This window comes from Hypanus sabinus, chromosome 2, assembly GCF_030144855.1.
Source record: "Hypanus sabinus isolate sHypSab1 chromosome 2, sHypSab1.hap1, whole genome shotgun sequence".
Classification (NCBI taxonomy): domain Eukaryota; kingdom Metazoa; phylum Chordata; class Chondrichthyes; order Myliobatiformes; family Dasyatidae; genus Hypanus; species Hypanus sabinus.
Window position 1 is genome coordinate 95,587,852 of NC_082707.1, and position 26,449 is coordinate 95,614,300.

At 37.5% G+C, this 26,449-nt stretch overlaps 1 protein-coding gene across 3 annotated transcripts in view; it reads left to right on the forward strand.

Annotated features, from left to right (window-relative positions):
- LOC132381298 (pre-mRNA 3' end processing protein WDR33-like) overlaps nucleotides 1-26,449 on the forward strand; it is a 131,241-nt gene that overhangs the window by 2,586 nt on the left and 102,206 nt on the right. For 2 of the 3 annotated variants that reach the window (XM_059950679.1, XM_059950690.1), the window contains exon 2: nucleotides 5,975-6,202. In XM_059950679.1, the coding sequence (XP_059806662.1) occupies nucleotides 5,999-6,202 (204 nt within the window). In that variant the 5' untranslated portion in view covers nucleotides 5,975-5,998. The remainder of the gene's footprint in view (nucleotides 1-5,974; nucleotides 6,203-26,449) is intronic. The other variant, XM_059950685.1, reaches the window with a different exon arrangement.

Here is a 26,449-nt window from a genome sequence, read left to right on the forward strand (position 1 = left end):
CATATTCTATCTGGATAGTCTACAACCCAATGATTTTCAATTTCATTTAGCTCATATTTCCTGTATTCAATCTGTATTTATCTCCAATCCATTTCTGATATCACTCCCATTTTCATTCCCTTTCCTATATCCCTTTGAGACTCCCATTACCAATTTTGTTCCTCTCTCTCAATTGGTTCTATCTGCTTTTCAACTATCCACTAATGGTTCCTATTATCACCAGTTTTTTTTCTCTCCCTTTCCTCCTTTTCCCTCAATTGGCTCCATTGTCACTTTTTGCTCCACTGTTGTCTGTTTCCACTGACTACCTATTTTCTTTTATCTCCAGCTTGCCTCCCAACCCTGGTTCACTCTGCCCTTCATCCTTCACCCCTCCTCAGTTCAGCTGTCACTCTTGGCCCTGGTCTCATCCCTACTCCTGTCAATACTGCGACGATCTTTCTGCTGTCAATTCTGATGCACAGATGGTGCTCAACCTGTCTTGTTCCTCCAATAGGTTGATTGTTGCTCCAGATTCCAGTATTTGCATATTTTTGTATCTCAGAAGTTTTATTATGTTGCCAAATGGAGAAGGAAACTTGGGGGGGGGGGGGGGGTGGATTAGTGCAGTTCTAGAACTTGGCAAAGCTGGGCCAAGATATTAATAAGGGAAAGCAGGATAAAGAAGTGTTCCAGCATGAAGCATAAAAAAAAATTTAAAGCATCAACAGATAATGCAGGTAGGAAAAGGTTAGCAAACATTAATTTGAGATGGAAATATATTAAGGAATAAGAAATGTTGGGCAAATTGTGTATTTTGTCAGAATTCACATAAAATGCAGAAAATATCTTTAAAATGGTAGAGAGCAAAGGTTTGCAAGTAATCATTGGGACTAAAAGCTGGTTAAGTCCTTGCAGCTAGGACCAGCATCTCAAGGACTTGATAAAGAGTTGACAGTGGAGGTAGTGGACACAATTTTTCCTCTCAGAAAATTCTGTAACTTTTAGAACTGTTCCTACAGATCAGAAGGGAGCAAATATAACCCCAATATTAAAGTAAGGCAGAGAATGACATATGAACTAACTTGGTATTAGTAATAAAGATGTTAGAATATATTGTTACGGTAATACACTAGGAAAATAGTAATGGAATTGGACAGTATTAATATAGATTTATGAATGAAAATAGTTTTTTTTAGGTTAAAATAGATGATGGGAAACAGGTCGTGCATTTGGAAGTTTGGAAGACCTTTGAACTGGCGCTCTATGTGGTCGTTGTTGATGTCTGAGGTGTCCTGAAGATTGTTCAACAGATGAAAAGAGTAGAAATAAGTTACTCTTGGGTTGGTCTTGTTTGATTAGTGGGGTATGGAAAGGGTTTGTGCTGATGTCACAGTTGCTAGAATTTATTTTAATGAAGTTTGAGAGGACCATCCAAACTAGGTGGCAGGCACAGCAGAGGGAAGGATAGTGAATGCTGAGTAGCATCAGATGTCATGATGATGGCTGACCTCGATATGATAAGATTGTGGGGAAATGTGCAGGCAATTGTGCACCTGATTTATTTATTGATGGAAGGCAAGGAAAATAATTATGAAAAGGTACAGCATTTAGTCAATTTGATTTTGGGAGCAAGTCACTGAAGATGAGTGCACATTGAGAAGAAGAACTGAAGAATTATCTAAATATCTGAAAGGTGATCTAAAATATTGTCATTAAATTTATTTGATTTTATTTTTTAACACAAACATTCCTCAATTCTCAATCAAATTTGATTCTTCAACTTGAGGGGTGGGGCAATAGTTTGGTTGTTTTCAACATTGAACAACTAGGATGTTTATCAAAAGTATACAGAGATATATTTATGAATTTTGGGTTACACAAATGCATTAACTTAAGATTTTATAATAAATTACAACTAAAATTGAAAGTGACATAACTGCACATTTGAAGATAGCTGTTATTGTTTGCATTTTTTTCTAATCCAGACATGTCACCTTTAACTACCGAGTTGCATCATTGAGAACTCTTTAACTAAGCTTCCAGAGCAAGTGCATTTAGTTCGATTATTTGTGCATCTTCTTCACCCTGAAGCCCTATTTTTACACCAAGTGCATGGTTAAATAACACTAAAACCAAAGCAATCTTAAGCTCTTATTTTCTGTACAAATGATTGCTAAAAAAATTTGGACCACCGCTTTCATTAAAATAGTGTTTCTTAACTGGTGATCAATGTTATATACAGTATTTTGTAGTTTTTCGTGCTTTTGCAGGTTTCCAAAATCGCTGGAGGAATTTTTATCTCTGATGTGAATGGAATTCTAAGCATAGAAATATGTTATGTAGTCCGACCAGTCTAGTTGCAGACAAGTTTCCTTCCACTCAATATATGCTGCTATTGGTATTATGTTACTGTTTATTATAGATTAATTTGAGAGTAATTTGTCCTTTTCCCCTTTAGTTTTAGGTTTGTCTGGAAGTGGAAACATTTCCATTTGAAACTTGATCAACATTTTCAGTTTATCAGCATCTGAGGCTTCTCTAGATTCCTTTCCAATTAAACCTTTACACAGAAGATGCGCTCTCTCTGTGTGAGCTCGTACTGGACACTTCTGACCAATTTCTGGTGTACATTCACATTATGCTGAAACATTCATTGTATTTTTGTCAAGAGTTTTCCTCCATTGTTAGCTGTCAGTTGATGCGACATGTTTTTAAATGTTTTCACAATACCAAATAGCCATGGTCTCAAACATCCCTAATTTGGATCACTCGTTGCTTCTGTCCATCCAAATACAGGGATTCTGGTTAATTTGGACCAGTACATTTTGTCCCAATTAAGCACCTGCTCCAATTAGACAAAGTTTCATGGAAATAGTTAAAAAGGTATATACAAAGCAAACTACTGTTTGTGACTAGCAAATTATGAATGAAATACAGATCAAATTAGAATACTACCAATATAGTACTATAAAACTATTAGTTCCTAATAGCGCTGGAGGAATTCATGCATAGTATATTGCTGTTTATTTTTGATTGCAAATGAAGGAAATCGGTGCAGATAGTGAACTGCCTTCATATACTGCCTGCAATGTTTGCATCCTTCAAGACTTCATTTCCATCATAACATTCAAGATGATTGTCAATACCTTGATTCTTCGTGGTTTCTAACTTGAAATTAAAGAACCCTTTGCTATGCAAACTACTCATATAATGAGAGTACAGAACCTTTAACTATTGTGTGGAATATTGCCACCATGAGTGATGTGGAAAGTCAGAAGAGTCACCTCTGTAAAGGCGCAATAAATCAAAAGCAAACCATGATGTTCTGACGGGCTCAAACTTGCAAGCTGTATATCAAATGGCTTTTAATTGCCAATTGCTTGAGAATGCAGATTTTGGAGTTTTAATTCAATTTTAAGTGGCTTGTTTATTTAACAGATTCCTTTCAATCAAAAAAGATTAAACGATACTGTTCTTTACAGACCTGTTGGGAAGACGGTCTACAAATGTATTTTTTACCATTCGTTGTCATGAGTGAAGTCGTTGTTAAGCAACAAATTAATTAAAATGCTTTGTTATACCAAGATTCATTAAGTAATTTTTTATTAAACATGGGTGAGTTATATTGGCCAACGATGGTCATTTGGAGTACTGTTATCTAAATGCTTCAGTTCTGCTGGAGTCCTGAGACAATAGCTCTTGTAGCAGAACAGACTGGCCTCTTTGGGGGAGGGGCAATAATAATTTCAAATCATTTCCAAAATAATTGTGAAATTATTTTGTAAAACAGAAGAACAGATGGTTTGTTTCTTTGTGGGCATATTTTCTATTAATCCATTAGTGTTTTATTTGTGTCTGTGTGTGAGCATTGTTGTCTGATATCTGCATACCTTGTACAGAAGTAGTTTGCACTTCTAAAGAGATTGAGTTTCCGAGAGTGTTTTCAATTTAGCATTTTTTTTAAATTGAGAGATGCAAAGCAATTTACAATGACCGGTTAACCAATGATTTGTAATGTGGGAGGGAACCAGGGCACCCAAAGGAAACCTGGGCATTCATGCTTATAAACTTCTCACAGACAATATTGAAATTGAACTCAGAAGTTCGTCCTGAGCTGCAATAGCATTGTTCTAACAGCTTTAACACTGCAGCACCCCAGGAATTTTATTTAATTTAAGTATGCAGCATGGTTCTAGCCCAACAAGCCCTCACTGCCCATTATACCCATGTGACCAGTTCACCTACTAATCCTTTGGAAAGTGGGAGGTAACTAGAGCACCCAGATAAAGCCTACATGGTCATGGGGAGGACATACAAACTCCTTGTGGATAGCAGCGGGAATTGAACTCAGGTTGCTGTTGCATGTACCAGCTGCTATGTCACAATGCTGCCCCTGTGATGGATCCGGTGAATTCTCCATTAGTTTCCATACAGTGACTGCACATAAATGTCAGTGTACTGCTGTATCCTTATTTTATTGGGCATTTCTGGTTGATTTGTAATTTTTGCTTTTGAATAAATGAAACATACGACCTGTCAAGAATTTGTTTCTAATATCATGTTGAAGTATAAAGCAAATAGCATGCAAAATAAATGTAGATCCCTTTTTAAGAAAGTCACATTTTCACTTAAATTTCTTTTCAAAGTTCAGTATATCAATGAAGTAGGGAATTGTTCCATTCTTACTGGTCTACAATGGCAATTTTCATTCTAGTTGAGAATAGAGAAATTTATAGCCAACAAAGCTGACTAAAAATGTGTGCCTATACCAGGTTCTTAGTATTACATTTTCTGGTGCTACATGTTCATTCTTAGATGGTTACTGGAGGAAAATTCAATGGAAGTCATCCAGTACTTCAGCTCCATGAGTGAGTATATATTGCATGACGTGACAGCTTGTTTGTGAGGGTTGTTCTGAGTGACCTGAATCTATCTGTTTGATATTTGCACATTTCACTCTGGAACAAGAGAATTTGGGGTGGTGAGATTAGCAAGTTGAAAAATTCTACTGATGCTGTAGCTGATGTCAGTTAGTTTAGAACAGGGTGCAAAATATAAGCGTTCTTAGTTGAGCACTATTTTTAAGTTGAACATCTTCACGTCAAAGCTTTGAAAAGCTGGTAGAAATAATTGTAATTCAAAATAAAGTTATAACAACTAATGGATTTTTGGTAAGAATATCATCAGGTACATTCATTGATAATAAATATCCATTCAGGTTAATTTCATATTTTTGATAAAATTGTTGATTTCACCTGAGTTAACTTCAATTCATCACAGTTGTATCTAATACTTCTCATAATTTGAACATGTTGAACAATTTAAAATAAAATTAACCAATAGATTTGCCAGTTATTGTATTAATCCTTTACTTCTACAGCTAGAGGTAGCAAGGACACTTTGTTTTGAATCATTGGGATCTAGACTTCATGCTCACCAGTTGAAATCTAATCATTCTGTACTACCAGCAGTTAGTTTTCCTAATCCCTCTACTGCCCTATTCTCAGTTCCTTGCAACAGTGCGCTCATTCCTTGTTTTTAATTGAGTTATTTATCTTCACTAGCAGAATTCTGACAAGTACTTGTAAAACCCATTCTCTTCAAATTCTGACTATTATAAATGAGCTATGACAGAATGGTATTTTTAAGCCTGATGGTATGTTTTTGTAAAACTCCATTGGCATAGTGTTGAAGGCAATTGGTATTGTAGATTCTTTGTCAATGCTCTTGAAATACAGTAAAATGACTTACAAATGTGTGATAAATCTCATCTTCAGTAATTATTTCTACTGGAGACAGGATGTATCCATTGATTTCATTTGTGGAGTTAAGATTTCTTGCTCACTTAACTGACAGCAGTTATAAGATATTACTAAAAGTTACTAATTGTTTTTAGAATATGCAGAAATGTTTGTAGTAGGCAGTGCAGAGAAATTAAAGGAATTGTATAAAATTTCAGCTGACAATTCATATGAATTTTTTTCCTTTGCAGATTTGTTAGAAGAATTTTATCACCATGGCTTTGGAAATAACCTCACCTCCTCGATTTTTTCACATGCCAAGGTTTCAGCACCAGGGACCACGGCACACCTTTTACAAGCGACCAGATTTTGCCCAGCAGCAAGCAATGCAGCAACTGACCTTTGATGGCAAACGTATGAGAAAGGCTGTGAACAGGAAGACGATCGATTATAATCCATCAGTTATTAAATTTTTAGAGGTGAGATCAGAATAACAGTGAAACTGGTGCACTACTAATAGTGAGTTTGAGGTGGAATGCACTGCACTTAATTCAAAGTGCAAGGGTTTGGTACCATTCTATATTTATTTCTGATATAGTTGTGAATGTGTAATATCACCCCTGCGCTGACTTTTTCTTTCTAGGGTAAGCAATTCTTTCTTGTCAGTGTTTCAGTGACATAAATATCCTAGTCATCAGTGCAGTGTAAAATAAATTATGCACGTACTACAGCTAAAATTATTCCTAACATTTATTGCTTATTTGTTAATTTCTGCTGAGCAGTTGGTGTCTCTACAGTCTTGCAGATTGGTAGTTTTAAGATTCTTGCCCATTGACAATCAAGATAGGGCACTAGATTCTGTGAGACTGGAAAGAGAACTTCAGAGGCGGCGGGATTTCCAAGTGTCTGCTGTTTTTGTCCTTGTCCCTGATGGCAACTTTGGGCGGGAGTCTTAAATGGAGTGCATCTTGGAGATAGATGCATACTATTGTTGATCACATTCAGTGGAAGGAGTAGCAATCAAGTGGGCTGCCTTTTCTTGTATGGTGTTGATTTTGTTCTGTGCTAGTAGAGAATTTCATCACAGTTCTAGCTATCATGTAACACCAGCCTCTGATCCTTAGATCTAACCACAGTATTTATGACTGGTTCTATTAAGTTTATAATCAGTGTGGACTCACTAAATGTTTATGGTTTTGGGTGGCTTTTTTCAATAGAAATCTTACATTTCATGGGGAGGCTGTTAGACCTGTAGGAATGATAGTTATTTCTTTGTTATTGATTGGTACTTTTTTGTATGTGGATGATACTTGTTCTATATCACTGTGTTGAACATTGTTTGGGACTTGCTGCATGAGTGTGTAGATTGCTTTCTTATTTGAGCAGTGTACAGCAATTTGTGAATATCACTTCGCACTTTGATGGAATGGAGGTGCTTGTTGAAGCAGCAGAAGATCAGGGGACTCTTCGTTGACAACAATAGGCTGGTTCTGTGCTGAATGATATCCATTGCCACAGCTATCTTATGCCTGTAATGAGCAACCAAAGTAACTTTTACCACAATTTCCTATATGCAAAAAATTTACTTGAGCTTGTTAACACTACACTATGTCAAATGCTGCAAAAATAGTCATTCTGTCCATGCCGTTGGAGTTTATCCGTTAATGTGTACTATGGCCAAAGTGGAACTCAAGCTGAGCATTTGAGGAAAAAGTGCTGCAGAAGGTCTGTGATACCTTCCGTCACTCATTTAAATTTGTCTTACTTTTTGTGAACGTGATTCTGCGCCTACTTTGTTATTTGCATAATGCATATTAAATTGGTGTTAAATAACTATAAGTTTGTCAGGGAATCTTGTCAGTTTGGAAGAAATATGTAATGTGTGTTAAGGTGTTTTTTTCAGAGGAATCATTATTTATGGGCTTGAGGTGATACATTTTTGCAATTTCAGAATGTGATTTTCTTTGTCTAATGCCCTTGCAGCAATCCAGAGTGATGGAATTCAAACATGAAATCATCTCATCTGCACCATCTAGCGATTGCATTGTGCGACTCTAGATCTTGTGCACTAATTTCCTGGACCTGAATTTCCATGTGATTGACACTTGGGAAGATGGAAGTTTCTAGTTACTACTACACCAGGAATCTTCATTTTTTGAAGCATTATCCTGCCAAATTTTGTACCTAAAATGACAGATTGAGCAGTCTGTTGAAATAATTTGGGGAAAAAAGTTTCCATTTGTAATTTTATTACTTTAACATTCCTTTCCTCAAGTTCTGTGCACTTGGTGGGTGTATTGAAAATAACTACCAATGAGTACCATTTACTCCGAAACTTAGCATAAGGGCAAGTTTTCAATTGGTAAATATGGATTAAAACAGCTTTCACGTGGGGAGCTGGGGCATAAATGACATTATGTTCTATTTCTTAACCTTGGATGATTGAGAGGTGGTGTGATGACAGCTCAACCTGAAAATGGCTTTCTAAAGTTGAAAATTGCTAACCTGCCAATCTAGTAGCAGATAAATTTTATTTACTAGGTTTAAGACAAAATGTACAAACAAAAATGAGAGTCACATTCAAATTTATTTGTTTCTGTAAGCATAGTCTTTAAGTTTCAGGTAAAAACTTTTCATTCTTAGTCAGTTTAACTAATTTACTTTTTCTTTTGAAGTCTTCCTACTGATAGTCTAGCTCCTGCAGTTTTGCATCTCTTCATGGCCTCTATGGCTTAGCCAGTTAACACTTCGTGCTGTTGACAATTGTTACAATTTTATTTTAAAATATTTCACCCTGCAGTTGAGAAAATATTTTAAATGTGCATTACATTGAATTATTACATGGTATGCAGTTCCAACCTTGAGACCAAAATTAATTCGAGATTCCATCTAGGTTTTTAGTTGAATGTTCCAGTGCCAATGTTAAAGGATGCCTAGAATTTCTTGACCATTGTTTCTCACTTTTTCAGAGCCTTGAGGAAATAGACAGGTTTGTTTCTTATTAATCTTTATGATGTTGGTGATTTAGAATTGTGATCACCTTTGCTGACAAGATTTAGTGGTTTAAAGAAAAATTGGTTTGGGCACCCTCTCTGTGAATACACTCAAGTACACCCTCAGAGAAGATTATGGAAATTTAATGTGACCTCAGCCTATAAAAGTAGTACTAATATATTTCCATACAACAGGCCTTTACCTCCAAGCATAAGTCAGCTTTGAAGTATTTATCACTGAGAAAGGGAGATGGTTTTAATTTCACAACCTGCCTTAACTTTATCAGTAGACCAAGGACCATTGTCTGTTTCCATTTACTTTAATTGTCTCAAAATCTAAGCTCAATTGCTGTTTGAGTGTTGCCTGCACATATTTATTTATTCCACTTTTGACGGGGCTCCAATGTCATGACCTAGATTTTCATTATTTCTCAAGCATGGTTGAGATATTTGATATCCCCTTCAGTGCTTTAATTGCTGTAATAAGTGTTCAATTTTTTTTGTCCAAATTTTTGTGGAGTATCTGGCTGTCTCATCCCAACTGTAAGTTCTTACTTTGTGTCACCCCTGACTTGTAGTGATTAATGATACAAACATTCAGTAAATTTGAAATGCAGTACAGTTGGCCCCCCTTATCCGCGGGTTCCACATGCACGGATTCAACCAACCGCAGATCAGGAAAACCCAGAAGTTCCCTCTCCAGCACTTGTTTGAGCATGTACAGACTTTTTTCCCTTGTTATTATTCCTAAACAATACAGTATAACAACTGTTTACATAGCATTTACATTGTTTTAGGTATTATAAGTAATCTAGAGATGATTTAAAGTATATGGGAGGATGTGCATAAGTTACTGTGGATTGGAATCGGGGGAAAAAAAAACGCAAGTTCTCTCTCCAGCACTAGTTGTTTGAGCATGTACTGTACAGACTTTTTTCTTGTTATTTCCTAAGCAATACAGTATAACAACTATTTACGTAGCTATTTACTATTTATGTATTAGGTATTATAAGTAAGTCGGAACAGGTGCATCCGGTATTCTTAGTCAGTTAGCGTCAAACGTTTATCTTAGTTTATAGTGTATATTTTACCTTTCTATGCATATAAAACACTTAAGAAACGTATGTATTTCAATAATTAAACAACTGCATTGCTTAGTAATAATTGTAGCTTTCATTGGGGCAGGGCCTTTCACATGCTCCATTATTCTCACTTTATCCTTTAAAATTGTTCCGATCATTGACTGACTATAATCTAATACTTTTTCAATGACCGATGGCATTTCACCTCTTTCCGATCGCTTTATTATTTCCACTTTATTTTCAATCGTGATCATTTTCCATCAATGGAACAGAAACACTAAGGATTCAGCTGCGGGCGGTGCGTCCCGAGCTCTGCCAGGTCCTAAAGTCCACCACAGTGAGACAGGTTAAATAAGGTCCGGAGCTCTGCCAGGTTCTAAAGTCCACTGCAGTGAGACAAGTTAAATAAGAGACTTGAGCATCCGTGTTTTTTGGTATCCGCGGGGGGGGGGGGGGGGGGGTTCCCAGATCCAAAACCCCACAGATAAGGAGGCGCCGACTGTATATATGTACACATGGCAAAAGTTCAAGAGGAGGGGCGAGAGTATATACTGCCTTCAATATGGTTGCATTCCTGGAATCACATAACCACATAACCATAAACTAGGATTTTGAAAGAAAAGTGTATTTTCATGTGGATTTTCTAGCTGCAGTTTTTGGAATACATCGTCTAATGTTTGCCATTTTGTAGCAAATAATATCTGTGTGTAAACTCACAACATCTCATGAAGAAAATCTTTGTCTGCTAAAGTGTACACAACATCCACCTTTTTGATTTAAGTAGGCTGTGTGAAAGAACTGGATGGTACTTATGAACAATTATCGCAGATAGCTGTTGCTTGCTTCATCACCTGAATTGCTAAACTGAAGTTTATGGGCAGTTTTAAACTAATTAACACAGAATGAATTCCATCTCAAGAAGAAAAAAATCCAGATCAGTGAAACTTGAACTGCAGCTTTTGGACTGTATGTGCCATCTGTCTTGAGGCTCATCATGTTCTCTATTTTCTGCATTAGAATACTAAAGCTGATTATACTTTAGGATATGGTAATTAGACTGCATCTTTCACTATAGATGTCCAATTCTATGACTATTTTGAAATTATTGTAATATAAAGACTTAATTTGTATTAGTTAATATAATACCCTGTGATAAAAGCAAAAGAAATGTCTTCAGTGAACTTACAGTGAATGCACTGATACTTCATAATTGGATTTGAAGTTAACTATGTAAACAATGATGACTCTTAACAAAAACTGCGATTATTATACAGAAGGTAATTATGACATGGGAAGTAATTATGATATTTCCATGAATTGTTCCTCTGTGTGCGTGTATGGAGTTTTTCAATATTAGGACAAAACAAATGTAATGTGGGTACTCATTTGATTATCATTGACAATTGATAATCGTACATTTCAGAGACCCTTTGGGCCACACCGTCCATGCCAACCATCTGGTATCTGTACTGATCCCATTTACCAGCACTTGGTTCATGTCCTTGGTGATTCAGTTGCTTATCCAGATACTATTTGAATGTGAGAGAAACAATTACACCCCCCTTTTGGTGCATTCCAAACCCCAATCATCCTCTGGGTAAAATTTTTTAACATCCCTTCTGAGCTGCCTCCTTACTCTACCATACATTTTTACCCTTTGGTTATTGACACCCCTGCTATGGGAATAGTTTACTGCTGTCTACCTATCTGTGCTCTTATTTTTGTTAATCTCTGTCACGTTCCCTTCATCAATCACTGCTGCAAGGAAAACAAATGCAGCTGAATCTGGTATCTTCATAACTGAAACACTCCAAGGTAACGTTTTAGTAAATCTTGCAGTGTAATCATATCCTCTTTCTAAAGTGACTGAAATTGTCCACAGTTTTCTAGATGTTGCCTCAGCCAGTGTTTTATAGAAGTTGCACCCTATATTACCCCTACTCTTATATTCTGTGCTCCAGCTAATAAATGTAAGTGTCCCATTTTCCTCTTTATCTGTATATGGTTCTGCCTTCAGCTATGCTGAGGTCCCTTTATTCCTCAATACTCTGGGCTTTATAAAGCGTGTATATTCCACCCTTATTTGTTTGAATGAAATGCACTACTTCATTGTCTGAATTAGGTTCTACCTGCATTGCTCTCTCCAACTTAACAACTGATCATTATCTTTCTGCACTTCCTCACCATACACAACAACATTTTGTGAAATCTTGGGAGCAAAGGGCTAATAGTACCTCCTATATTAACATCTGTCATTATTCATAACCAACAGAACAGATCGTTGTGGTCGCTTTCTGTTCACAACCTTCCGTTATTGCCCATTGTTTCCTGTGATCTAGCTATTTTGCCTTGTCTCACAGTTTTTAACTTTTTGGAATCTTTGGCTATATCTGCAGTTAAGTTTATACCTGATGTTTGCTGAAGTGGCGTGCAGGGCATATGTATAGCCCTTTTAGCTTCCAGCTATTATGAATGTGGCTCCAGAGTCATTACAGAGAGTTAATGGTGTTGCAGTTTCTGTTCTTTTCCTCTCGTCTCACTACTTGCAAGGACTTGGGATTGTGGATTGAAGATTCCAACACATTTCAGAATAGCACTGACCATCTTGTCATTTCACTTAAGTTTTATGACCTTATTTCAGCATTCTAAAGTAATTGTGTTATTCACATCTATAAAGTAGTCATATCTTCTATGCTTTGTTAAGTATTGAAGATCTCGTATGCAGTATTTTCTAGCTATTGCCTGCAACTCTGGAGCCAAGTTATACTCATTCAGTTTCTGGAATTGGTTATGTAATTTCCAAATTGTCTTTTTGGAAAGGAAAATAATTACTGTAATATGGATGCTTTTAAAGAAAACATTTGACTAACGATTAAGATGCATAAGAAGAAGGGAAAAATAACTGTACAATAAGAACTTAAATATCTGACTGGTACAATTGAAATATGTAACCAAAACCTTTGTAATTGCGACCTATGTTGCTTGCATTGTGGTTTACATGTGGGTGAAAGAATCAATGCTGCAGAAAACAGTGTGAAAGAGCCATATAGGAGAAGTGCTTGGAGTTCAGTCTTCTGAGGCTGTTGAATTTGAGTCGATGACATAATAGAATTTGGTGCTTGGGGAAGGCACTGAAATACTTCAAAAAGCAGGGCTGCAGCTGACCTCCAGCAATGGTAGTGAGCAATGAATGCTGGCATTGCCGCTGTTGGTATCAACCTCACAACCTCAATGTAGTTTGGGGAAAAAATACGGTAAATGTAAATTAGGTGGTGTTGGGAGGAGTAAGAAGTTCAAATCCAAATTTTTGATTTTATGGACCAGATAAAGAATCATGTTTCAATTATATGATCATTCCCCCCCTGCCCCATTGTATTTTCCTTTTCTATTTTGGACAATTGTAATGTCCAACTTTAAAATATTACCTGAACAACAGGAAGATTGTTTATAAAGTTCCAATATATTTTAACTTAACATCTCTGAGGTACATTCAATGGCCACTTTATTAGGTACACTTGCACACCTTGTTAATGTAAATATCTGTTCAGCCAATCAGGTGGCAGCAACTCAGTGCATAAACACATGCATATATTGTCAAGATGTTCAGTTGCTATTTGGACCAAACATCAGAATGTGGAAGAGATGTGGTCTGTGTGACTTTGACTGTGGAATGATTGGTGCCAAACAGAGCGGTTCGAGTTTCTCAAACTCTTGATCTGAGATTTTCGTGCCCAACGTTTTCTAGAGTTTATAGAGAATGCTGCAATAGTGAAAATGCCATGTTGAGCAAAGTCAGTGAAGAAATGCCAGACTGTTTAAAGTGGACCGGAAGAGAACAGTAACTCAAACCGTGGTTGCAACAATGATGTGCAGAAGAACACACACGTCGAACCTTGAAGTGGATGGGCTACAGCAGCAGAAGACCATGAACATACGATCAATGGCCTTTTTATTAGGTACAGGAGTTTTCTAATCAAGTGGCCACTGAGTGCTTTTCTAAAAGGTAATTGAGTTCATTGTTAAATTTTATAAGATCTGTGATATTCCTTTAATAATAATTCATCTCTACTCCATTAAGTCATTCCAGCAAGTTCCATTAAGACATTGCTTTACTGAACAAATTAATCTTTTCAGTACAAATTTATGTACTAGATGTTATAACTTGAAATGATACTTAATTCAGCTTTCATGTTGTATATTTTTAAGTGTTTATCTGTGGCAGGTTGACATTCTGAGATGCAAACATAGTTTTATTTCTTTTAATGTATAACGTTCAAAGATCTCTGGGTTCACTTATATTTTCTCTTTGATAACTGCCACATCCTGGTTAAGCACAGTGCAAAAACAAAGAGCTGGGTTTGTGCAAAAATAAATTGATTTGGTGTGTAACTAATGCTCTCGAGATAATGAGTGCCATTAATTTTTTTTTTCAGAAGAAAATTCTCCATGGAATTCTACAAGACTGAACCATTTTGTCCCATGGGATATATATTGTAAATTCATGGAAAGTTAATTTTCAGTGAAATGAAATGGAGTGAAGAAGTAGAAAATCATAATTTTTCTGATCAGGAAATGTGAAAATCTGACATTTAAAGACTGAGGAGGGAGTTTACCCAGTGTCCTGGCTAATGATATCTCATTCAGTACCAACATCAGAGCACTTCAACACACTCTCTTGCTGTTTTCTGGAAACACATACAGTCGGCCCTCCTTATCTGCGGATTCCATATGCGCGGATTCAACCAGCCGCGGATTGGGAAAACCCGGAAGTTCTCTCTCCAGCACTTGTTACTTGAGCGTATACAGACTTTTTTTTTGTCATTATTCCCTAAACAATACAGTATAACAACTATTTATATAGCATTTCCATTGTATTAGCTATTATAAGTAATCTAGAAATGACTTAAAAGTACAGGCAGTCCCTGGATTATGAATGAGTTCAGTTTCCGAGTCCGTCTTTAAGTCAGATTTGAAGTCGGAACAGGTACATCCGGTATTATTTAGTGTCAGTCAAACGTTTTTAGTATATAGTACATATTTTACCTTTCTATGCATATAAAACACTTAAGAAACATATGTATTTCAATCATTTAACCACTACGTTGCTTAGTAATAATTGTAGCTTTCATCAGAGCAGGGCCTTTGAAATGCTCCATTAAAATTGTTTTGATTGATGACCGACTGCAGCCTAACGCTTTTCTAATGACTGATGGTGTTTCACCTCTTTCCAATTGCTTTATTACTTTCACCTTATTTTCAATCATGATCGTGATTATTTTTGTAAACAGAAACACTGGGGATTCAGAGCTGCACCGCCAGGTCCTAATGTCCACCACACAGAGGCATGTTAAATAAAGTTTGGGGTTCCGCTGGGTCCTAAAGACCACCGCACTGAGACAGGTTAAATGAGGGACTTGCGCATTCGCGAATTTTGGTATCCGTGGATACCAAACCCCCGTGGATAAGGAGGGCAGACTGTATATCATGTCACTGCTTGTGTGTTCTCAAATCTGTCCCCAAATATGTTGTGATTTCTCACCTTGTCTAAATTGTTTTTGTCTGTAGTCAAAAAATTTAACAGAAACTTCACTTCTGCAGGCTTCAACTTATAGGCAATAAAAGAAATCACATCTGGTTCTTCCTGTTTGCATTTTTTTCTGACCCCGTAACTGCTTTCATTCTCATAATTTGTTCGTTTTAAACCTAAACTCAATTTGATTTCCTTGGAGAGATCGATTGGTCCTCAGCATAGGTCATCTTATATCTTTATCCCATTGAATTTTGAACTTCCCTCAGTGTCAGCTGCACATCTGTTGCCTTTGCGTTCCTGTTGACTTCTGCCACTATTTCAGTCATTTACTCAAACTGAAATAAATAATCTGAAATAAAGGTGAAGGAAATTCTCAACAGCTCAATTAGCATTGGTTGAGAGTAATTATTGTTTCAGTTCAATGATCTTTCATCAGAATGGTTGTGATTTGTTTCATTTTCTCTACTCTGTTAAATTCATTTGTCCTAACGTGCAGCACTCTAACCTCACAGAATGAGATTTAACATTATCATTAAGTTTATGGAGAAAATGATCCATTGCTGTTTGGCAAACCTGTGCAGTAATGTGAATTAACTTACCCGGAGAACTGCTTTCAACAGCATTCAAACTCCTCCCAAACCTGAACATTCAGCTTTGAATCATCAACCACTCTTCCCCCCCCCCCCCCCTACCCCCCTCACCATCCCATAAACAAACAGGACTGCTCTGGGAGGTGCATGTCTTTTAAGGTTCCTATCTCAGTTCCAGTAAAGTCTCCATTTTCAACAGGATGGAGTTTCAACAGGGAGTTTTTCTCCTTTAAATGAATTTCGATTTGGTCATTGCACCATATTTCTATGTATTGCACATTGTATTAAACTAATTTTCCTTTGAATCCAATCACTCCCATCAAATGAAATTATTATTAATGCATGTATCTAATGTCATACTTTTCATGGGGTACATCAGAACTCCATTCTGTTTATGTATTATCTCTCATACCTTTCCAGTACTGCTGACTTTATGCACTGGTACAGGGGTACATTAGAAATAGGAGCGAGATGGTTCATCCATTTTCTCCATTCACCAAGGTCATGCTGATATTCTGCCTCAGCACTTTTTCCTGTAACATTGCAATATCCCTTTATCATTTTGGTCAACAGTATGCAGAAACATGTCTTTTTATTGGGTCACCATTTTCCTTATCTACCCTTCCACCACGTTCAGAGAGACATTCTCTGGTACTTCCAAAACATATGCCACTAAATACATCTTCCGAGACATTCTTCCCTTCATTCTAGAGAAACAGTTTCTCCTTTGGTACCGTGCTTTGCCTTCCTGTTGCTTTCCCTGGTGCTTGGCAATCATTGTGGAAAATACATCAGTTGGTCTTCATGAGAATCCAGGTTCCTGAGCTTCATTTTAGGGAAATTGATTTATTTGTAAAATGCTATTTAGGCTGGAGCTATAGTTCAAACCTTGATTGTACTGGCCATGTTCTCAACCTCTTGTGTTACTTTTAGTGATGCTCAGCAAAACACAGAACATGTCAGTTTTTAAAAATTAGTTGTTTTTTTGGTCTTCTGAATATGGTGTAGACTTCATTAACTTCAGGTCATAAATGTTTACCTTGCAGCTGGTGCCCAGTACTCTTATGGTAATCATCCTTATTTTCATGCCTGACAGAGACTTGTGTTCTTTGCTCCCCTCGTCCTCCTCTGAACCCACTTTCCTAGACTTTATTTGTTATCTTAATGATTGTGATAGCTATCCCTCCTTTTACTTTTCGAACTATCTGCAACCTTTGTCAGTACTTACCCTGTCGTCATCGTTAAATTTCATTGACACATTTGGTGGTACTGGAATTATGCTGATACATAGAATTCTGCATTGGCCAATTTTCTAATCAACTGTTGGCTTTGGTGCTATCTCCTGTTCCTTACCCCAATGCAGAATTCTGGCAACGTTGACTGAAAATAATCCATTTTTACATGTATACTGATGATGCCAGCTGTACCTGCACCAATTTTAGTGACTTAACTGTCAGACTTGCTGTCCAATATCCAGACCTGAATAAGAATATTCTTCTTCCAACTAACATGATCAAGATGTGGTTAAATTCCAGTTGCACTGAGTGTACAAAAGTTGCGAGTACAGCAGGTAACATAGTTCATGGTAGAAACGAAGATTTGTTAAAGGAGAGGATTTTTGAAGAATGAAAGGTTATCTTATTGAATCCTACAAAATTATTGTAATCTTCATGGAGATGAAAGGATTTAAAGTATGTATACAACCCTGAGACAGCCACGAACGAAAGAACCATCATGGAACTCATTCAGAGAAAAAGATTGAATCTTTCGCCCCATGCGCAAAAAAAAACACATTGCACAGATGGCAACAACAAAAAAAACCCAGAATATTAAACACAAAATCAAAAGGCATATTTCAGTTCAGCTCTGTTCATTATTTGCAGGCCTTCCATTTCATAAATCGTCCAAAAATAACAACCAAAAGAAGTGACCAAAAAATAGAACACGTCATAATCTCAATTACTGTCCAATTTACAAACTGCCATCGATTAAACCTTAGTCCGGTACCATCTCCAACAACATTGAGGGAGAGAGAGAGATCATTTGAATGCAAGACCTTCCCTCAGTAGCAGCAAAAGAAACCATCACACACCGACATCTTTCTCCAGCAGCAGCAAGTGAGAGTCTGGTAGATGGTGCTGAACACCTACGTTAGCATCTGCCTCGATGATTTCAATCTTCCTCAGCACTTTAATCGGTGAGATCAATGAGAGATGGAGTCAATCATGGGCTTGCGCCCTGTCTCCAGGCTTCTTGGCATCCATGCTGCACGCTTTGCTCGCAGCCTGTTGGGGATAGTGAAGTGTCAGACTGCCCGATTGGCCCAAAAACACTGCCAGAATGTAGATAACAGTCTCCCAACCTTAGCAGAACCACATCTGAAATAAGATGTGAAAGGAGTTGTTTCATCACCCAGCTTGAGAATGTTGCCCTTGGTAGTAGTATTCGCTGGCTCTATGTTTGGTAAATGAAGAGTTGATGTTTTTTTCTGGCTGTATTAGTCTCAAAATAAGAAATTAGCCATTCAAAGCAGAGGAAGTATTTCTTTTACCTGGTTATAAATTTTCATGTCACAGTTCAATAAATAGTTTGTCCAGAGTGCATTTGCAAAATTTAATGGGAGATTATGGGGTTAAGTGCAGGAAATTAGAACAGAAGGAGATGATCAGCCAAGATCTTAATGATGCAGAAAACTAAAAGGTGTCTTTCTGCTACTCAATAATATGAAATTAAATCAGATCTTTAAACTCACTTTGAAAATCTCAACCAACAAATTCTCTAAATCTGGGAACTTTGGAAAGGATTTGAAATATTTGACAAAATAACCAGAAGAATGGATTTGTAACTTTGAAAAGAACATTGGATATGTTCTTGAAAAGTTCATTTTATGTACAGCAGAATAACAAAGTTGGGCAATGGACAAATGGTTGGGAATTAACTAATTATTGACAAAGATCTGACACATGCAAGTTGTGCCTTTTTAAATTACCACCTCATAACTGTCAATGCTCAGTGGTTAGAGTTTGGGGTATGTGGAACGGAAAGGAGTTATCATTGGGAAATGTAGTTTCACATAAAAGTAGTGTTCAACTTCCATGGTATACGTTTTATTTTAAAGGGACTCCAGCCAAGAGGTCACTCTGGTTTGAGGTAATTCTGTGGCACGTGTCCATAGCTCAGAAGTTGATGAATTTCAGATGACAGCTGTTTATATAAAGAAATTTATCTTTTAACCTCCATAGTTTTTTTGTGTACCTGCATTTAACAAACCAACATATTCAAGTTTTTCTAGTAGCATACAGGCAATCACTTCTTGAAAAATATTTTTCTTGCTTCTGTTTTACGCAAGTTCTTATTTTACTGCAAACTCCATGTGACCACCTTCAATTGTGCATTTTGCTGCAAACCAGACAAATATTTAACTTTTGGCCACTGTGTTCTCTTGATATCGCCTTTTAATGGGCCTAGATTTCAAACAAATGCTACTTTTACATAGTTGTAGGAGCAATTTAATTATTTGTATATTTTGCTAAATTATTCTCAATTAATGATTTTGAGATGATGATCCCTGGTTGTTAGTATTAACCCTCCAGTTTAAGATGGCGCTGGTGAAACAAAATGATGTCTTGCAGAAAACAACTCTATTAACTACTTAAATCATATTACTTTTTCTGGAGAACTATCACTGGAAGCGATAGCCTGTAACTTCCCTTTCGGAGTTGAGCTTCTGACCCGCCTGTGCGACCTGGCGTTTTTGCGGTTTGAACAGATGTCTCGAAGATGCAGGATTGTTGCAGCACGGCGTGGATGGGCTGAACTGAGACAACAGGGCTTGGGCCTGAGAACAAGGAATGTGGCCATTGCTAGAGTGGACTAAGAGCTGATTTGAAGCAGTAGAGCCAAGACAACAGGGCCCAGGCCTGAGTGCGAGGAAGGAGCTAATGTTTCACTGATTTTTAAGCACTAGGCCAGATTGGATAGCTCAGATATGGACCAAATCAAGTGGCTGGGCCTGAGTGTGAAGAATAACCTGATGATTGGCTGATTTAAGTGCCGGGCCAGATTGAAAAGGTCGGGTTATCAGTGTCGGAGGAGGTGAGGGACAGGCTGGTGTTCTGCTTGCTGCTCAGTGAGGTCTACTTGTCTGTGTTGAACTGAGGCTGTGGCTTGCAACTGGAGCTCCTGGACTGACTGCAGCAATGACTGTCTTCGTGGTTGTGAACTTACTTCCGTGAACTTCAGTTCAGAATGTTATTTGCCTACTTATTGTTTACACAATTAGCTGGGGGGTTTTTTGCACATTGGATATTTGATGGTCTTTTGTAATGAGCTCCTTTTTGTGGCTGCCTGTAAGATGAATATCAAGATTGTATATAGTTGTCCATATTCATTTTCCAACCCTATTTGAACTTGTTACCTGACGTCATCTGAAGTGATTTGCCTTCTCCCCTTTAAAATCTATCCTAAATAATTTCTAATATTGCACAGTATGTTTTTGCTGTTTACTATCCTGTCCTTTTCATAGCGGTACTGGAGCTGATCTAAGTTTGCTTAGTTAGGATTAACCTTAAATCTGCAACTAATCAATAAGTTGCTGAACATTGCACATTGAATACTGGTGCATTATCACCTCATAGTTTGAGTATGTCTGCATTGCTGGTTTTGCTATCCAAATTTTCAGGTTTCCCATTATTGACAAAGTTTGGTATATATTCAGCATGGATTTGAATACTTAAGAATTATTTTGCAAGTGTCAGTTTTGACTTCAGTTGGAAATGAATGATTTAAGTGGCAAATAGTTGCTGCAAAATTCCTCAGAATAAACACTCATCTTGTAGTTGCGCATAAACATCAAGTGCCCTAAGGTGGCATTTTGAGCAGAAGGCGGAATTTTTAGTTGACTGGTTAGCGTCTGTTTTTGAAAAAGCTCTCAAAAGAAATGATATGTTGTAATCTGTTTCCTCCTGGGAAGAGTATAAAGACAACTACTTTTAGTTAATGTATGAGAAATTTCAGTTTTTTATTTTGCCTTCCAATCCCAATTTTTCCCTAAGTGTTCTCTACAACAGAAGATTTCAGCACCAGGAGACCAAACAATTTCACTTAACACCAGCACTAGCAGAATAATGCTTGAACTTAAGAGCATTTACCTGACTAATCATAAGTTATCATTGAGCACAATGTAAATACACAATAAAGTTCACTTTATCTTCAACTTAGAAATAGTTGTGAAAAGTATTCTGCGACATTAGAGAGTGAAATGTTATATGTAATCTTGTTAACACAAGTGAAAACCTGTTTCAAAATGGAAGTGAGGAAGGAAATGAGAGCATGAGACAATGGCAAGAATCATAAAAAGGAATTGAAAAAATCCGATGTGAAAGTAAACAGGAAATGAATTGTAAGAGTATAAAATGGACCAATCGGAAGTTTACTCATGAAGATTGAAGTTGCTGTTGAGGTACTAAATGCGTACTTTGCATTAGTCTTCAGTGATGAAGTTGCCATGGTGTCTAAGCAAATGAAGAACCAGTTAGAACACTGAGTTAAAAGTCTAGGAGGGAATGGGAGAAATGTATGAACTTTCAATTTGATTTGATAAGGTTCCTTAGTGTACACTTGTAATCTGTTGCAAAACAGATATTTCTTAATAAAGCTCAGGACACTAGACATTTTTTCCCTCATTCAGTCTGTCATTATTATATGCCACTTTAATCTCATCAGTTTGGAGATTGTACCATTTTATGCTTAACAACGGTCACTAAACTTGTTATAATAGCAAAGTTGCTGCGAAATGAAGTGAAACAAAGAACGGGAATCAACAGCTTGCATCAGGTACAACAGAATGTGATGAGGCAAACTAGCATTCCTACTGTCAGCATATGGAACACTTATTCCACATATGGAAATATGGAATATTTCTAATATTGTTAATATACACATTGCAGGCCAGGGTGCAACTGGTCTCACATCTAGCCTTCTGCCATGACTGACTTAGAAGCAGCCTTTCTCCATCGTGGTGAGATTCATAGAGTTGAGTGCTTGCTTGAGGGCATGGTTATGTCCCTGCTGTCCGTCACTGGGACTACATGCTGAATGCTAAGTGAGGAAAGTGGCATGTTACATCCATTTCAGGATGGCACACATTAGAAAAGATGCAGAGTTTTAACGAGTGTAGGAGACTGAACAAAATGATCCCCAGGTTCAGAGACTGGCAGAGCTGTGGTATTTTCCTTTGAAGAATGGAGGCTTTGAGGTGGAGAGGTATTTAATATAAAAGTTAAAAAAGGTATAAAGAAATTGATCACTTTAAAAAAGGGATCAAAACACAGTAAGTACATAGAACAAAATATTTGCCGAAAAGAACCAGAGTAGCTGCTTAGCATCTAGAATGCACTGCAGGCTGAGTGAAGGAGGTAAACTAAAATTGAACTGCTCAAGAGAGTCACCTAAATATCTGAGATTAGAATTTTCAAGATAGCGGAGAGAAGATGAGGAGAGGAGCTGACCTGATTGCTCGTTTGGAGCCAGTGTAGAACCATGCTGCAACAATTCGGAACTGTTGTGGTTCTGTACAAAATTTGCTGGGACTTAAAGTGGCTGATTTGAATTATTATAACCTCTGAAATGGCCAAGCTACTCAAACACAAGAAAGGCAGAGATGCACGTCAGCAGAGATGTGGTATTTATCTTCCCTTTATCAATGATTAGAGGTGGAGCTGATTGACAGTTGCATGTATTTCACTTAAGTTTGGGTGGCTGGAGTGCTTCAAGCCCTGGGCAACTTCAGATATGGACACATAATAAAAGCCAGGCAATGACAGTCTCCAACAACAGATTGTCTCAGCCTGTCCCTTTAATGTTTCAGCAATTCTCCATTGCCAAGTCCCACCATCCAGGTCATAGTAATCAGTATCGATCAGCAAGCTACAAATCTGGAGTCTCCAAAGCTTTTAATCCACATGGACCTAATCAGGACACTGATTTACACTTGTCTTTCTTGAGATAAATGCAGCTCCTAAAACACTTGAAGCTTGACGTTGTCAAGATTTTGGCAAACTGATCAACTTTGGATACACTAGCCTAAGCATTTGCCCATAACATGTACAATATTAGGTGATTATTAGAACACAATAGTGCACATTTTGAATAGGAGATTGGAATGCCACCACCTATCCTGACAGTCCTAACAACAGGCCTAAGCTAATAATGCATATAAGACGATAAGAAAAAATAACACTAAGAAAAACACTGAATAAGAATGGTGTTCATGAAAGGACGGCAAGGAGGAAACCACTGTCTTAAAAACAAATTGCTGCATGTCTCAACTTTGCAAAAGACCACCTGAATGTTTCACAACAATTCTGGGACGATATTCTGTGGACAGGTGAGACAAAAGTTGAACTTTTTGGCAGAAATGCACCCTGCTATGTTTGGAGGAAAAGGACCCTGCACACCAACACCTCATCCCAACTGTGAAGTATGGTGGAAGGAGCATCGTGGTTTGGGGCTTCTTTGCTACTTCAGGGCCTGGACAACTTGCAATCATTGAGGGAGCAATTAATTCAAAATTGTATCAAGGCATTTTAGAGGTCAGGGTAGTAGTCTGTCACCTGAAGCTTAATAGATGGTTGATACAACATTGATGATCTGAAACACAATAGTAAATCTGTCCATACTGTCTTTTAGCCTTACCAGTCATGTACTTGAAGAAACTGATTGTAACATTTCTACAGTAAACCCAACTTTCTGGGTTTGCAGGTGAAGGGTTGCAATTGGAATCTATAAATGTGTGACTGTTAAGGCCAAACGATAGTATGGATTTGATAACAGCCACAAAATTTCCATTGTCATGAGTAAATCGACAGAATGCTCTTAAAAAAAAGAGAGAAGAGGATTTGTGTTTTGGAATGACCAAGGCAGAATCCAGACCTTAACCCAATTGAGATGTTGTGGCATGATCTGAAGAGGGCTGTTCATGCGAGGTATCCCAGAAATATTGGTGATCTTAAACAGTTTTGTATGGAGGAATGGCCTTAAATTCTCACCGTTGTGCAATTCTGATCAGCAGCGACAGGAAATATTTAGTGGAAGTTATTGCTGCTGAAGGAGGTTGTACCAGTTATTAAACATAAGGGTTCACATACTTTTTCCGGCTTGGACTGTGAGTGATTAAATAATATGTTCAACAAAAACACAAAGTACAATTGTTTTTATGTTATTAATTTAGCCACATTGTGTTTGTCTATTATTGTGACCTAAGTGAAGATCAGACCATTTTTAATGAGCAATTAATGCAGAAAAGCAGGGAATTGCAAAGGATTCACAAACTTTTTCTTGTAACTGTACCTGAACAGAGTCACTGTTTCAGTCTGAGATTTCAAGAGTGAATCTACCTAGATGGTGTCCTGGATCCTGTTCAGATCAACTGGTGGGGGTATTTGCAGGCATTTTTAAAACCTCTCCATTCTTCAGTATGAGGTTACCACCTATTTAAAGAAGACCTCTTGGATTCTGATGTTTTAATTCAAGATTCTTTCAGAAGTCAGGAAAGAGGCACAAAACTGGTTCATTGCAATCATTTTATTAAGTGTTGATAGAATAAAAGAAAATTGAAATGGACTGTGATATAGAGATCACTGCAAAGGAAGCAGAAAAAACTAACATGGCACCATCTTGTGACGCAGCTATTTTTTTATACTCATAGATGAGAAGCATTTCATTCAGATTTGTAGGTAAGTGACAAACAATGAGGTATCCCTTCCCCATTCAAATAATGCAGCATCAAGAAAAGCTTCCAGGAGCATACATATGTAACCAGTAGGGGTCACACTGAACCACCACATATGCACACTGTGACAATTAGGAAGCATGGTAAGCAGTTACTTGTATATAAAATACAAGCTGACAATTGTTAAACCGCAAAGAAATTAAGAATTAAGCAGTTGGATCCAATACCTCTATCATCCCGTTTGCTCAGAAAAACAAATGTGCCTTAATGGTTACTGCCTGGTGGCTTTGAGATCCACCATCATGAAGTGCTTCAGGAGGCTGCTCTTGTCGCACATTAACTCCAGTCTCCCAGTTAACTTGACCCACTGCAATTTGACTACCGATGAAACAAGTCTACATTTGTTGCATTTCCCTTGCCCTGAACTCATCTCTGTAGCATCAGGACAATTAAGTATTGTTAAGTAAAGTTGGACCAGTATTTTAAGGACATCTTTGAAAGGTGGTGCCTCAAGAAGGTGGCATCCATCATTAAAAAGCCTCACCACCTGGGGCATGCCCTCTCTTCATTACTACCATTATAAAGGAGGTACAAGAAACTGCAGACAGACACTTGTAGCAATGGTTTCTTTCCCTCTGCCATCAGGTCTTTGAACAGTCCATGAACACTACTTTGCTATACCTCTTTGGCAGTATTTCCAGTACTTATTCATTTCACTGTAAGTTAGTAACTTCGAGCATGTCTCCTTTGACCTTCATCAATATTTATTAATGCACCATTGAAAGCATCCTGTCTGGGTACATTATGGCTTGGTTTGACAACTGCTGCGCCCGTTATCACCAACTGTGGAGAGTTGTGAACACAGCTCAGCACATCATTGAAACCAAATTTCCCTCCATGGGTGCTGTCTATACTACTCACTGCCTCAGTAAAGCAGTCAGCGTGAACAAACATCCCACCCATTCTGGACATTCTCTGTTCTTCCTCTCCCATAGGGCAGAAGATAGAAAAGACTGAAGGGACGGATGACCAGGCTCGAGGATAACTTCTATCCTGCTGTTATAAATTCTATTGTATATTTCCCGAGTATGATATGTGGACTCTAGACTTCACAATCTTATCGGTGCTTGCACTGCACTTCCCTTGGACTGTAATGCTTTTATTCTGCACTTCGTTGTTTTACCTTGTACTACCTTACTTAATTCACATTTGTTTGATTTATCTGTATTGAAGGTATGCAGGACAAGTTTCTCACTATTCCTCAATTCATGTGATAATCACTTTACCTTGACCAAGTGTCTTTATGCCAAATGAAAACTACAGTTGATAACAAGCTGGGGGACAGATTAAAACTGATCTGATTAGTTCATACCTCTTCTCTACAAAGTATACTGATGCAAAGATAGCAACAATTGCATTATATAGAACTCTTCAGAAGAAGAATGCTCTGAAGTTGCATGTTTTATTTAACTTATTTAAGAGTAAAATGTGGAAATATTTTACTTTGTAGGGGATATTGTTTACCAGTTTTTATGACAACGATCTTTAACAAGGCTACAAATAGCCCAGTCTTGGAATTGTTTTCTGTTTTCCCCTTTCTTCACTGTCAACTTTGTCACCGCTCCTGTTTATACTTCTTCCTTGACTGTTTTTGTTGCTGACATCTGCTTTTTGGTGAATCATTGAAGAAGTATCTTTCTGGACCCAGTAGTCTATGGGTGCCTGTTGTTGCCCACTGTAATTCATGGTGATACGGGGCCTGGATGTCAGTGTGTTGGGTCTACCCTGACCACAAAGGGA